Source organism: Periophthalmus magnuspinnatus, chromosome 2 (genome assembly GCF_009829125.3).
Source record: "Periophthalmus magnuspinnatus isolate fPerMag1 chromosome 2, fPerMag1.2.pri, whole genome shotgun sequence".
Classification (NCBI taxonomy): domain Eukaryota; kingdom Metazoa; phylum Chordata; class Actinopteri; order Gobiiformes; family Gobiidae; genus Periophthalmus; species Periophthalmus magnuspinnatus.
This window is the reverse complement of record NC_047127.1, coordinates 1,165,195-1,181,071: the sequence shown is the minus strand read 5'-3', so window position 1 is coordinate 1,181,071 and position 15,877 is coordinate 1,165,195. Positions and strand designations below refer to the sequence as shown.

The 15,877-nt window shown below is 40.5% G+C and overlaps 1 protein-coding gene across 2 annotated transcripts in view; it reads left to right on the top strand.

Moving 5' to 3' along the window:
- LOC117383973 (E3 ubiquitin-protein ligase Midline-1-like) overlaps positions 1–15,877 on the top strand; it is an 85,234-nt gene that overhangs the window by 52,390 nt on the left and 16,967 nt on the right. For both annotated transcript variants that reach the window (XM_055227393.1, XM_033981234.2), the window contains exon 3: positions 9,512–9,607. In XM_055227393.1, the coding sequence (XP_055083368.1) occupies positions 9,512–9,607 (96 nt within the window). The remainder of the gene's footprint in view (positions 1–9,511; positions 9,608–15,877) is intronic.

The window sequence follows — 15,877 nt, the reverse complement described above, 5'->3', positions numbered from 1 at the left end:
ATCATGTAGAGGGTTAATACGAACATTTAAGACCAAAATGATGACGCACTTATGACCACTTCCTGTTTGGAACATAGCGGCGGCTAGCAGGTTAGCTTTGTCTATTTATATAAACAATCAATGGTTCTTACTGTATACACCTGACACCTTTTCGCAGATCTTCCCTGTCACTCGTCCAGATGGTTAAACACCAAACTGTGGAACAACACTTTATCTCTGTGGGGACAAACATCAGAAAAGTTACGTAATGAGCTTTAAAGTAGAAGATTGCGCTGAAAGAAAGAATCTCACAGGAGCTGAGAGTAACGTGTCGGTAAAATGTGCTGTTTTTCAAACTCTTGTCGCCGTTGTCGCTTTTGTGTTTTTGCCGTTGTCATGACGATGAAATCAAACTTCAGCTAAGACGTGAAATACTTTTGTTTTTTCTGATTTAAACTCGTGTGATCTCGTGAGACGCCTCCTGATCGACGAAGGACAAAACCTGGTTCATTTTTATAAACAGTCTACGGTTGTTACTATGATTGGGGCTCGCATCTCCACAGATATGACTCTTCTTTGGCCAGTTCCTGCTTATTTCCACGTGAATGTTGTTCCTTTAGCTTTAATTTACCTCAGTACCGCATCGTATTTATTTATCTCCATGGAGACTGTGCTGGAGTGTGTTTTAGATTTACATTTTCCATAGAATCTTTCATTCAGCGTTGCCTTCACAAAGTTCCACACTGCGTCTTTAATCTTGAACGTCGATGTTTTGTACTTTACAGAACCAGTCCCTCATTTTCCTCTCACATTCACGTAGAAACTGGACACAAAACAAATTAAGTGTCTTGCTCAAGGGAACAATCACACGGAAAAACCAGGAGAGAAGCCGAAATGAAACGGCGAACGTGACGGTTAATATTCTTTCATAACTGTTCCTCGTGGCGTTGGTTTATATTAAAATAAAACTGTCAGAAATCACAGCCAATCGAGGAAACGCCTCATCGAACAGCTCGGCCAATCCCCACGTTCGATTTCACCTCATAAAAAAACACTTCCGCCGCGTCCCAGAGGAGGCGTCTCACCTACAGGAGCCGTGTTTATTGAGCCGAGCTAACGAGGCTAACGTGATGCTAACGTGAGCGGCGAGGAACGCGCCACAACGTCACTTATGTAACACGTACACTCAGCGCAAATGGAACGAGCCTCCGGAGAAAAGAGAGAGTGCGAGGGCTGAGATTTTCCCTCGAACTGAAAATGCTCTGTTCCACCTTGTGATGTCATCAAGTGGTGATACAGGAAGTGCTCCGCTGTGTTTTTAAACTTGAATCACCTTCATTTATAGAATCATTTGGATCATTTCAGCTCCTCTTATATCGACTGAACTAAAGGTAAAGGAGGAGGAGTTAACTTGAAAACTACCACTTGATGACATCACAAGGTGGAACGTCGCATTTTGAGCTTTGGAGATGTTACAGACAAATAATAAAGTGCGACTCAAACGTGTGTGAAGAAGTAAAAATTCAGTATAAACAACAAAATGGTTTCATAATCGCAACACGACACGTTCAAAAACACTAACTCCTCGCTAACGCCTCGCTAGCTCCTCCTGAGTCGCTACGTTTAAGTAATAATTAGCCTGAAATGCTACAGGTCAGTGCATTAGCTAATTAGTATCCAAAACGTGGACGCCACAGGTCAGTGCACCCGGCCGTTAGCATAAAGGCTAATTACAGTATAACTATCAACAAAGGGAATGCGTGTTCTTGTTTTAGCCGTTACACAACATCATGGACGACTGAGTTTGGTTAAAATAAAATACTTTATCAAATATTTAAAGTATGTGGCTACAGTGCAGTATAAGACATGTATAAGTATAAGTACATAACTGTGTACTGTGTTAAGGTTACGGTTTGTTTAGTTCTGGGGTAAATGATCCATCAGCTGTTCTTATACTGACCCCTGGTGGTGGGAGGCAGTATTACTCATTATAAAAGAAAATATTTGAGCGAGTTACTGCAGCGCTGTACTCCAAAAAGACAGTTTTAAGCCCAGAAGTGACAAGTTTTCTCCTTTTTTCGACATGTTTTTCTCCTTTTCGTGGTTAAAAAAGAACAAATTAGTGAAACGTGCTTTAACTTTAACTGATACATGTGCTCGAAATTAAAAAATAAATGAAAAATGAAGTGAAAATGGCAGAAAATGTGTAAGAGACGATGGAACAGCGCCCTCTGCCTGTCAGATCCTGTCAGTTTTTAACACATTTTTGAACCAGACTAAAAAAAAACCACATTTTCTCCCTGGTATTTAACACTAAACAGGGCATACACGTGTTTTATTGTTCTTTTTCTGTTTATTATTATTATTTTTGTTTATTTTTACATGAAGCCCTTTGGTTCAGCTCAAGTGCTAATGAAATAAACCAGAACTGAAAGCTTAAATTGAAAGTAAAGTAAAGCGTAACATCCATAATGTGCTCATTTTGTCACGTTTTAAATCCGTTTTCTCGATAACTTGAATCCAACCTGGCGCCCGCACGATTTTCCGCTAATGACGGATACTTTTAGAGCGCACTTAGTTTGAACGAGCCGCCCGAGACCTGCTCCTCCCACCGGTCCTGGTTCAGTTTGTGCAGCTGCAGAATTAGAATAAGTCTGAAGAGTCCGGAGTCGCCGCGACGGTTTAAATGTAGAAAGTGAAACGTGTGAAACAGAAACGGAAACAGGAGCAGATGGCTGTTCAAAGCATGAAAAAAACGCCGTAATAAACCTCACACGTCCTCGTTATGTCACTAAGAATACAACTACAAACTGTTTAAATATAGAGCTGGGATGTTCTGTACGAGTTTATATTATAAGAAAAATCAATTTAACCTCCTGAGACCCGAGCTTTAATCAAATAAAATAAGTAAATAAAATATAAAAAATAAAAATACAATAAAAATAATAATAAAAACAAATAAAAATAAAATAATTAAATAAAAAAAATAAATAAATAAACAAAAAAAATAAATATTCTAAACTCTTAGAAATATTCAAAATTGAACATGTTCTTGTTGCTGCTCTTCTAAAAATTTGCACTGTGGCCTAAACAATCCAAAATGTGTTGTCCACAGATGAGGACACCAGGTCTAAGGAGGTTAATATAAACATTAAAGCTCACATACGACGCAAAACTGACCCCTGTGAGGTTTAATCCATGTTATAATAGTGTTAGCGCGTCAAAAACACACCCGGAGTTGTGCTTTCGTCTCATCTCCGAAGCTCAAAATGCTCCGTTCCACCTCGTGATGTCATCAAGTGGTAGTTTTCAAGTGAACTCCTCCTACTTTTACCTTTAGTTCAGTAGAAATTCAGAGCAGAAATGATCCAAATGATTCCAGAAATGGTGTGTGGAGTTTAAAAACACAGCGGAGCACTTCCTGTATCACCGCTTGATGACATCACGAGGTGGAACGGAGTGTTTTCAGTTTCAGAGAAGAAGAAAACAACTGCAGGTCTGTTTGTGAAGAGGAAACATTAGAACAGATCAGAAAACAGAGTCATACGGGTTTAAACAGCGTCATGTCTGCCCCCTGCTGGTCTCCGTAGAGATCGTCTCGTTTTTGCCTTGAATGTTCCACAGTCGGCTTTAAATTAATCTAGTGAAGTCAAACAGTATTAACCCCTTCACTCTTTCATTGTATTTTTTTTATTTTTATTTATCTTGTTTTAAATATACTTAAAACAGCAAAAATACTGTGTCCAGACTCATTAAGTACTTCTCTAATTACTACGATATATCATAGTACTCAGCTTTGACGTAAATAAACTTTACTCTGAGTCCCTTCTGTCACAGCGCCCCCTACAGGAGAGCAGCTTTTATGTTCCAGTCTGGGTCAAATCCCCATTAACCCCTCGCTGACCTCCACTGTGTCGGGTCAGGGATTAATCGTAAATAATACACATGAAACTAATCAGTATAATACACACGAGATAGCACAGCGCCCAGGACGCCATTTTGAAAACGCTAATGACTCTCTCTCTCCCTCTCTCTGTCTGTCTTTCTCTCTTTCTCCTTCTCTGTCTCTCTGTTTCTCTCTTTTGATGGAAATCAGACCCGCACGTCAGTCTGTTAGCTTCATACATCGTTGTGTTTTATTTGTTAGCTAGTCTGTTAGCTTTTCTCTCTTACGTCAGTCTGTTAGCTGTGTGTCAGACTGTTAGCTTCTCTCTCTTTCACATCAGTCTTTTAGCCGCGTGTCAGTCTGTTAGCGTAATATGTTTTTTTGTTTTATTTGTCAATCTATTAGCCTCTCTTTCTCATGTCAGTCTGTTAGCCGCGTGTTAGTCTGTTAGCTTCTCTCTCACATCAGTCTTAGCTTTTCTCTCTTATGTCAGTCTGTTAGCTTCTCTTTCTCACGTCACTCTTAGCCGCGTGTCAGTCTGTTAGCTTCTCTCTCTCACATTAGTCTGCTAGCTTCTCTCTCATTTCAGTGTTAGCTTCATACGTTGTTGTTTCATTTGTCAGTCTGCTAGCTTCTCTCTCTCACGTCAGTCTGTTAGCTTCATACGTTGTTGTGTTTTATTTGTCAGTCTGTTAGCTTCTCTCTTACGTCATTCTGTTAGTTTCTCTCTCTCACGTTAGACAGTTATTTCCATACGTTTTTGTGCTTTATTTATCTGTCTGTTAGCTTCTCTTTAGCTGCACGTCAGTCTGTTAGCTTCTCTCTCACGTCAGTCCATTAGCCGTGTGTCAGTCTGTTAGCTTCATACATTGTTGTGTTTTATCCTTTTAAATTGAGTTATTTTGACAAATGAACACTGCTGTTTTAAATCACTTTGGGGCCACTCTTCTTCCTCTTCTTCTTCTTCTTCCTCTTCTTGTTCTTCTTGTTCTTATTGTTCTTGTTCTTGTTCTTGTTTAAATCTAGCGGCCCGGGGGCTGGGGGCTACTTCCTGTTTACGGGCAGCTTCTGTACACGCCGCTGTATTTATCGTTTTTATATTTCTGCACAAAAACAGTAAAACCTGGAGATAACGAGACGTGACAGAAGCCGCCGTGGCGTCCTCCATTAATGCCGCGCGGAACAAGGTTAAAAGGCTTTTAGACACAAATGTGCTTCGGTTTGGATCAGCCTTGAAGCACACGCTGATGTTAACATTTTAAAAGTAAAAAGTCACATATATCTAATGTAATGGGATTATATTTACCAGAGTAACAGGCGGCAGAGTGGTTAACCCTGGACAACAACACAGAAAAAGATGATTATTAGATGATTTACACAGAAGTCAAGGCAAAAAGCATTTACCCCGGAACTTTAAAGGGGAAATGTCACACAAAATGGACTCCTGCAGCTTTAAGTCATAATGTAATGATGTTTTCTCCTCAAAAACAGACCTAGAGTCGTGTTTTTGTCTCATCTCCAAAGCTCAAAACGCTCTGTTCCACCTTGTGATGTCATCAAGTGGTAGTTTTCAAGCTAACAACTCCTTTTACCTTTAGTTCTTTAGTAAATGGGTAATTAGTTTATCTCATAACGTCATAATTAAAATAAAATGTAATGTTTTGGTATTTATTTATTTATTTATTTGTTTATTTATTTATTTATTTATTTATTTATTTATTTGTTTATTTATTTATTTATTTGTTTATTTATTTATTTGTTTGTTTATTTATTTTTTAATTTATTTATTTACTTATTTATTTGTTTGTTTGTTTATTTATTTAAGAAAAAAAATCCACATAGTAACTTTTTATCAGAAAATCAGTGGTGGAAGTAGTACTCCATTTTGTTACTCAAGTAAAAGTACAAATACAGGGGCAAAAGATTACTCGAGTAAAAGTAAAAGTATCACATGAAAAAATCTACTGAAGTAAAAGTATTTTCGTTTTCTGTTTAATGTGCTTAAAGAGTAAAAAGAAAGTATTTTGCAGAGAGAACTAGAACTATCAAAGCATCAAATGTAGTGATTTTGATTTAAAAAAATGTAGTAATTTTAAGTGATTCAATCCATCAGTTCCAATCTGTTCCACCTTGTGATGTCATCAAGTGGTAGTTTTTAAGTTAACAGCTCCTTTTACCTTTAGTTTAGTAGATTTTAGTTCAATTCCAGGAGCTGAAATGATCCAAATGATTCTAGAAATGAAGTTTAAAAACACAGCGGAGCACTTCCTACTTCCTGTCTCACCACTTGATGACATCACAAGGTGGAACAGAGTGTTTTCCAGCCTAAATCTGCAGAGTTTGTGCGTTAAACGTGTGAAAATGTGCCGCTTTTACAACAACAACAACAGTCCTGTGTGTTTAGGATTTAAGAAATAAGACAAGTGTCCACACGTACTGTCTGTGTGCGCCCCCTGGTGAGGCTTTGTAGGAACAGCAGACATTTTTAAGCTAACACTTTATCTCAGCGAAGTGTTTGCCCTCCACAAATCAAAGGTTATAGAGACGTGAGTGTCATAACGAGGCGTGTTCGAGGTGATACGAGCCTCACAGCTGCAGGTCGCGTGTTTGTTGTTTTTCTTGTCTTTATATTTGCTAATCTCTGAAAACAGAAGTCGGTTGCATCAGGTAAACGTGAATAACTGAACCAGCGCAGTGGATACAAACATATAAACATGAAAACGACAGCTGAGTGTGACGTCACAGCGTTTAGCTCCGACATGAAGCTAATCGAGGCTACAGCAGGTAGAGTGGGCCCTTAGCAACGCTGTCAATCAAACCTGTTGCTAACGCTAACAGGAGCGACCTCGGGGAAAGAAGGACCTGATTTGTCTGTTATTAATGTTCATATCTTGATTTACAGACACAATAGTGAAATAAAAACCCCAGGATCATGTAGAGGGTTAATACGAACATTTAAGACCAGAATGAGTCTGAAGCAGCAGAGACAGAGAGAGGGGACAGTTAAAAAAAAAACAAAAAAACGACAAAATAAACTCAAAATAACAAAAAAAACGAACAAAAAAAACAAACTAAAAATAACAGAAAAAAATAAAGAAAATAAAAAAACCCTGAATATATAAAAAAATATATAATAAAAAATAACTAAAAACCAACTAAAAAAAAAATAAAAAAAAATAACTAAAAATAAAGAAAAAAAACTGAATATAAATAAAAATAATAATAAAAAATGACTAGAAAACAACTCAAAATAACAACAAAAAAAACCCAGAAAAAAAACAGGAAAAAAATCTCAACCCCCCCCCCCCCAAAAAAAAAACAAACAAAAAAAACTTAAAGAATAAAATGCAGGATCATGTAGAGGGTTAATACGAACATTTAAGACCAGAATGACAAAGAAGCGGGTCATAGTTTTTCAGTACAAAGTGAATTGGAGCCAGAGTCGATGGAACAGGAAGTGCGCACATGTTCACTTCCTGTTTGGAACGTGGCAGCTAGCAGGTTAGCTACGTGTATTTATATATACGTCTGTGGATCTAACTCTGTCTAAAATAATCATGTGAAAAGCCACAGAGCTGCTGGAAGTTTAAAAAATAATGATTCCTCTGGTGTGAAGTGAATTTTCCTGTTTTGTCAAATAAGTGTGAATGCATCACGCGGAAACAGCAACTTTTGTTTTCAAGTTGTGTGTTTATTTTGAGTTTACTGGATCACACTGGAATTCACCAAAATGTGTGAAAAGAACAAAGTAAACGAACTTTACTGATGGAAAGTAAAAATGGAATGGACTGTTTACACGAGCGTCTTAGCATGATAGCCTAGCATGATAGCCTAGCATGACGCTAATCAGGTTTAGAGCTAATCATCTGCAGCAAAGATCCAGGACTAAACCAGGACTGAACCAGGACCGAACCAGGACCGAACCAGGACCGAACCAGGACTAAACCAGGAAAAAAAACAGGACAAAACCGGGACCAAACCGGGACTAAACCAGGACTAAACCAGGACTAAACCAGGACTAAACCAGGACTGAACCAGGACTAAAAACAGGACTGAACCAGAACTGAACCAGGACTAAACCAGGAAAAAAAACAGGACAAAACCGGGACCAAACCGGGACTAAACCAGGACTAAACCAGGACTAAAAACAGGACTGAACCAGAACTAAAAACAGGACTAAGCCAGGACTAAACCAGGACCAAACCAGGACTAAACCAGGACTAAAACCAGGACTAAACCAGGAGAAAGCTAACTAATGACAAGTATCTAAACTAAAGCTTTTTCTGAGTTTGTTCACAAATAAATAAATAAATAAATATCAAGAAAAAAATATATATAAAAACTGAAGTTGGCAAAACTTCTAAACTGCGTCTCCAAACATGTTCTCCCTCCTGCTCTGCCCCGGCGACTCCTCACAGTGACATTCATAAACTGCCACATTATATTTGGATTTTGATCCATGAATGACAAAAATAAAAGTCGCACATCAGCCCAAAGTGAAGCTCAGTGTCGATGTGAAATCTCATCAGATCAGAGCGGCTCAGAGCTTAGCGCGAGCTTTGGGGACGCAGATTAACTTCACAGGAAACTCCGGCTTTATTTACTTCAAAATGGATCCGGTTTGACGCGCGGGGAAGATGACAGATACTTTAACACAGATCAGTTTGAAATTTTAATATTTGATTCCCAGATTTCCCACGAGAATCCGCTTCGTTTGCAGTTTGTAAATATGTTTTCCTTGTTTTAATTAAGAATTCATTTAGTTTTCTACATGATGTCGTGATGTCGCGGCAATCAACTTTAAAGCTCTATTTTTATCTCCGTTATGATAAAACAATCGGCCGCGTCTCATTCCCGTTTCCGCGCTCCGTTTTTTTTTTGTGTGTCATCTCCGTATTAAGGCCAAACATTAAGCCCTTTCACCGCAACAACAATCGCACAATCAAACACGACTTCACGACGTCTTTCCCCGCGTTCAGAGTTCAAATATTCCCCGTATTTTACTCGGAAAAGCTGTGAAACTGGCTGGAATGTCCTAGAATTTCCGCTCCAATGGGCTCGGAAGAATCTTTGACAATCCGGGTTTGGAATTCCTGTTATGAAAGGCCACAATAAAGCATGCTCCAGCTGACCGTAATACGCGGAAAGACAGCTTGAGCGAAACGCCAAAGGGGGGTGAGCGAGCGAGAGAGTGAGCGGAGCGAGTAAGGGAGGAGGAAAGGAAAGTAGGAAACTAGGGAGGAGGAGCTAGGGGCATCACTGTCACCTGTTTGCCGGTTCGTTAGCTCGGAGCGCTCCAGTCTAGAGAGAAGGGGCTTTTGATTCCTAATTTGTCGCTTGGATGGGCGTTCGTGCACGGCTGGGCGCTCGGCGTAGAGTCCGTCCCGTAGTCAGATAGAGTCAGAGTCGGGTCCCGCGGTGGTGGATTCTCGAAACAGGACGGTCCCGGAATGAGGCGGCAGCAAAGGGGCAACGAGGGCTACGACCCGCGCGAGGTGAGCGACGGCGCGCGGAGGTCGATGGGTTTGGGAGGTTTTTTTTCTGAAGTCTGAGCTCCATCCCGGGTCCACGTCGACTCGCTGTAAACTGTGGGGTTACGTTTTAGTTAAATTAATCGTATTTTTGATGTTTTTTTATTATTTACAGCAAGCCCTGGACTCCAACCTGAGCAACCTCATCAAACGCAACAACGAGCTGGAGTCGCTGATGGGGAAACTCATCCAGACTTGTCAACACGTCGAGGTAAGAATCCAAAAAATCCCACTTTTAGTCAAGTTATAATCTGAATTTTGCTTGTATTTTTACTTTCCTTCGTCACCAAAACACTGACCTTTCTCCTAAGTGGCATGACTCACCCCTGACACTTTAGCATGTAGCAACAGTTAGCACTTTAAGCTAAACATGCTATCTGCGATAATCTGAAGCTCTGCAATATTTACGTGTTCATAATTGTTAATAAAAGTGATCTGTTTTGTAAATTTCACATGTTGCACGATAAATCTTATGACGTGGGACTAGCATCAGCGCGGACCAAAACGTGCACGGAAAAACACTTTTTTTTTAGCTTCGCGTGATTTGTTTTTAACTTTCAAACCCGCGACACGCCATCTGTTTAAAAATGCATTGTTTGATCCATTTCTTATGAGCGTCCTGGCGTCGTGTACGTTAGCGTGTGAGTTAGCGTGTGCGTTAGCGTGCGTTCAGACCCCAGATGTGAGCGCCCGCAGCTCCACGTTCGACGACGACGACGACGAGGAGCTTTAAATAAAACACAGTCGCGGGGTCAAAGGTCACTGAGTTCTTTGATCAACAGCCGGAGAAGGAAACATCTGCGGATTGGAGCGTCTTTGCTAAGTGCTGCGTGTATGCTAACGGTTGAGAATTAAGTATAAGGATGATTAAAATATTTGATATGTTTTGATCATTTAATTCAATGAAAATATAAAATAAAATCATAAAAACTTCATATTTTCTGTAATGGTCTAGACTGTTTGACTGCTAGCTGCTGCGTTCCAAACAGGAAGTGATCATGGGCGCACTTCCTGTCTCCAATTCACTTTTTATTGAAAAACCGTCGTCTCTCTGTCCCTGCGTCTGTCAGACTCATTTTGGTCTTAAATGTTCGTATTAACCCTCTACATGATCCTGGGATTCTTTTTTTTTTTTTGTTATTTTGAATTTTTTTTATTAATTTATTTTTTTTTATTTTGAGGTGTTTTTTTTGTTTATTTTCTTAATTTTTTTTAGTTATTTAGATTTTTTTTTTTGTTATTTTGAGTTGTGTCTTTTTTTATTTTGAGTTTTTTTTTGTTTTTATTATAATTTCTTTTAGTTGTTTCGAGTTATTTTATTTATTTATTTTTTTCTTGATTTTTTTGTGTGTTTTTGTTATTTTGAGGTTGTTTTTTTTGTTTTTTGTTTTTTTTGTGTCCTCTCTCTGTCTCTGCTGCTTCAGACTCATTCTGGTCTTAAATGTTCGTATTAACCCTCTACATGATCCTGGGATTCTTTTTTTTTTTTTTTGGTTATTTTGAATTTTTTTTATTAATTTATTTTTTTTAATTTGAGGTTTTTTTTATTTTTGTTTATTTTCTTAATTTTTTTTAGTTATTTAGATTTTTTTTGTTTGTTATTTTGAGTTGTCTTTTTTATTTTGAGTTTTTTTTTTATTATAATTTCTTTTAGTTGTTTAGAGTTTTTTTTGTGTGTGTGTGTTTTTGTTATTTTGAGGTTTTTTTTTTAGTTTTTTTTTTACTGCCCCTCTCTGTCTCTGTCCTTCAGACTCATTTTGGTCTTAAATGTTCGTATTAACCCTCTACATGATCCTGGGGTTTTTATTTCACTATTGTGTCTGTAAATGAGCGTTGCTAAGCTGGAAGGGGCGTTACCTCCAACATCCTCGCTCTGGATTGGCTCTTTGGTTGCTATGATGTCCAGTCAGAGTAAATATGTAACTCGACTCCAAATTCTCCGCTATAACTGCTAGCCTCGATGCACTTCATTTGTAGCCGAACGCTGTGGGCGACGTCACGTTCACTTAGCTCTATAGCGTCGGATGCTAACGTCGCCGACAGACTCGCGGTTGCAGACTTTTCCATTACCGTAACTCCGCAACCGATTACGCTTCACGTAAATTCAAACGGCGTCTCAAAGCAGAAACATGACGCTCTTTAAAATACGCTACTGTCATTACGGTCATGCGCTTACGTCGCCCTCGAAGACGAACCAATCAGAGCGCAGGGATTGTCCGTCAAAGGAAAAATAAGGATGGTTATGTAAAATAGAGGAAGTTGTGTGGAAAAAGGCAAAACTACAGGCTGATACTTCCTTTAACGGGATTTTTACGGCTAAAAAAAAGAATAAAAGTCTGTAATGTGCTCCGTCGTTCAAGGGTTAAATCTCGTCTTTATGGTCCGCGGTTGGACGAGCGTCTAGACACGACTCACACTGAGCGTTGACCCAGTTAAGAGGATAAACCCGCTCTGGATCGCTTCAGTTTGCTAAATCATGCCACGCCCACGACATCTCTGTACATAATCCAGAATATTACGATCTAGAATCATAAATCCCTGATGTTTTGAGCGGTCCAGGTCCAGGTTAAGCTGTGGGATCTGCAGCTTGCCCAGTTCTAACTCATGTCTTGTTCTTACTCGCAGATTCTATCCTTGTCCAAAATTATTAATCAAAACAGTGACGCAACTGAAGCTAAAAAAAATGACTTGATTCAAACTTGTTTTAACTGGATTTTCCTCTGGGCTTTTGTTTTTTTTTTGTTGTTGTTGTGCGTCTCCAGTTTGTCAGAGTTTCCGCGGAGCTGCTCACATCGATTAGACTGAACCCAACATGGCCGCCGTCTGTTGTGTAAAACTAGGCCCGTCAAATCTGAGTTGTTTTGTAAGTTTATTCGTCTTTAATTTTCTGTTCTGAGCTCGGTGTGACTGACGCGTCGGCCTCGTTCACGTCTCGTATTTTGCATTTTCAAATTCAAGTTTTATTTCAGTCTCATTTTTGGTTCAGATTTTGAGGTTTAATTGTTTGATGTCGCAGATACGGCCGTGTTCTGTCGGCGTGTTTGTTAGCGTTAGCATAAAAACAGTTTTGAAGACGTTTCGTAGCCGTAGAAAAACTACAGTGAGATCCAAAGATTCTACGTCCATTTTCCTTTTGAGTTGATGTTAGATAATGAGTTGCCATGGTAACGTGGCACTTCTGTTGTGTAACCGATGAAGCTAAACCGTTAGCCTGGACTGTGTTTGTCTGTTTTACACTTTATGACCTGGTTCTCCCGCTGGGACATGAACATCCCCCCAGAGAAGAGTCGGAGCAGATGGAGCGAGAAGAAGAGCCTCAGTGTTCCTCTGGGAGCAGCGGCTCTACTCTGAGCTCCCTGTCTCTGAGGACCAGGACTAAACTAGGACTAAACCGGGACTGAACCAAGACTAAACCAGGACTGAACCAAGACTAAACCAGGACTGAACCAAGACTAAACCAGGACTGAACCAAGACTAAACCAGGACTGAACCAGGACTAAACCAGGACTGAACCAGGACTGAACCAGGATTAAACCAGGACTGAATCAGGACTACCCAGGTCTAAACCAGGACTAAACCAGGACTAAACCAGGACTAAACCAGGACTACCCAGGTCTAAACCAGGACTAAACCAGGACTAAACCAGGACTACCCAGGTCTAAACCAGGACTAAACCAGGACTAAACCAGGACTAAACCAGGATCAAACCAGGACTAAACCAGGACTAAACCAGGACTACCCAGGTCTAAACCAGGACTAAACCAGGACTAAACCAGAACTAAACCAGGACTACCCAGGTCTAAACCAGGACTAAACCAGGACTGAACCAGGACTAAACCAGGATCAAACCAGGATCAAACCAGGACTAAACCAGGACTAAACCAGGACTAAGCCAGGACTAAGCCAGGACTGAACCAGGACTAAACCAGGATCAAACCAGGATCAAACCAGGATCAAACCAGGACTAAACCAGGACTAAACCAGGACTAAACCAGGACTAAACTAGGACTAAACTAGGACTAAACCAGGACTAAACCAGGACTGAACCAGGACTAAACCAGGACTAAACTAGGACTGAACCAGGACTGAACCAGGACTGAACCAGGACTGAACCAGGACTGAACCAGGACTGAACCAGGACTGAACCAGGACTGAACCAGGATTAAACCAGGACTGAACCAGGACTGAACCAGGACTGAACCAGGACTGAACCAGGACTAAACCAGGACTGAACCAGGACTGAACCAGGACTGAACCAGGACTGAACCAGGACTGAACCAGGACTAAACCAGGACTAAACCAGGACTAAACCAGGACTAAACTAGGACTGAACCAGGACTGAACCAGGACTGAACCAGGACTAAACCAGGACTGAACCAGGACTGAACCAGGACTGAACCAGGACTGAACCAGGACTGAACCAGGACTGAACCAGGACTTAACCAGGACTGAACCAGGACTTAACCAGGACTGAACCAGGACTGAACCAGGACTGAACCAGGACTGAACCAGGACTAAACCAGGACTGAAGTCCAGGACTGAACCAGGACTGAACCAGGACTGAACCAGGACTGAACCAGGACTGAACCAGGACTGAACCAGGACTGAACCAGGACTAAACCAGGACTGAACCAGGACTGAACCAGGACTAAACCAGGACTAAACCAGGACTAAACCAGGACTAAACCAGGTCTAAACCAGGACTAAACCTGGGAGTAAAACTGGGACTAAACCAGGACTAAACCAGGACTAAACCAGGACTAAACCAGGACTAAACCAGGACTGAACCAGGACTGAACCAGGACTGAACCAGGTCTAAACCAGTTCCACAGGTGTATAATCACAGATTAACCTGCACACCGAGGCCTTTCTTTTCCGACTCATCATTTTGTTAAACTCAAACTCTGCTCCTCGTGTCGTCTCTTCAAACGTCGCCTCTCAGCTCACGTTTCCTCCAGATCTCCCACCGTCCGTCATCGCTCTAACTATTGCGAGATAGGGCCGACATGTCAGTGCGTTCTGCCCCATTATCCGCCGCTTTAGACTCTCCGGCGGTTTCTGTCTCGCCGCGATACAAATACACAGATTATGTAACGACACGAGACGAACATAGTTTTAATAAGCCCCTAAACTGCTCCGAACTAATGACACGCCGTCTGCAAACAGTAGATTCCAGGACGCGGCGCTCCCCAGCTGTCCAAACGATTTGCACCAACCCAATTAGCATCAGCGAGGAGGCAGCGCTGACATCGCTATAGTAACAACACATCCTCCTCCAGACGTCCCGCTCCGACCGTCTGAAAACGCTCCGGAGTTGACGTGAGGTTGTAGAATTGTTCCGGCTTGTGATGTGTAAAAACATTATTAGCTCTGTGGCAGTCGGGAGACGTTTTTGGCTAGCTAGCTCTTCTCAGCGTGATGGCGTTATTAAACCAGCTGTCACTTTAGCGTCGGCACATCCACAAAAAAAAACAACAACGTGGGAAAATGGCACGGCTTCCTGTCGACGTTTCTCGCGCGTTCTAACCGTATCCAGCGTGTGAACGGTAAAACGAGTCAAGCGCTGTCAACGTGAGATAACGGATCGCGGGTCAAGCAGAAGTTGTATATATAAACGGACAAAGCTAACCCGCTAGCTGACGCGTTCAGAATAGCAACTCTACGCGATTCAAGGGTTTTTATTTCGCGTTTGTGTCTGTAAATCCACACGTGAACATTAAAAACGGATAAATCAGCTCGATAGCGTTGGTTTTTGTGCTCGTACAGGCAGCAGAGGGCGCCGTTAGTCAATTATCGAGGGCTGTTTTTGTGCTAAAGACGAGCGCGTCGTGTCACTCCAGGTCTTTGCAGTGGATAAAACGGTTTAATTGACAAGTGGGCGGTTCCATGAGCGTTTTTCAAGATGGACGACGGGACGGAGGGAAAATACCGAACCCACGTGAATGTTTAAAGCGGAGGTGTTCATTACGTCGATGGTGATCTACCAGTCCAATGTGACACAAAAGTGACTCTTAGGAGATTTAATCCGTGTTATAATGTCGTTAGCGCGTCAAAAACAGACCTGGACTTGTGTTTTTGTCTCATCTCCAAAGCTCAAAATGCGACGTTCCACCTTGTGATGTCATCAAGTGGTAGTTTTCAAGTTAACTCCTCCTCCTTTTACCTTTAGTTCAGTCGAGATTGAGAGAAAAAGAAGCTTAAACAAACATTTGATTTATGTTTTAATGAAGGTAGGGGTGGGGTTTAATACATTTTCTTTCTCCTTTTCGAGCTTAAATAAGAAAAATAAAAGAAAGTGAAATGTGCATTAAGTGTGTTTGACAAATGTGCTTGAAATAAATAAATAAATGAATAAATAAATAAATACATAAATAAAAATGAATAAATTAAAAAATAAATAAAAATAAAAAACAATAAAAATAATAATAAAAAATCTATAAAAAATAAATACAAAATAAATTAAATAAAAATAAATTTAATA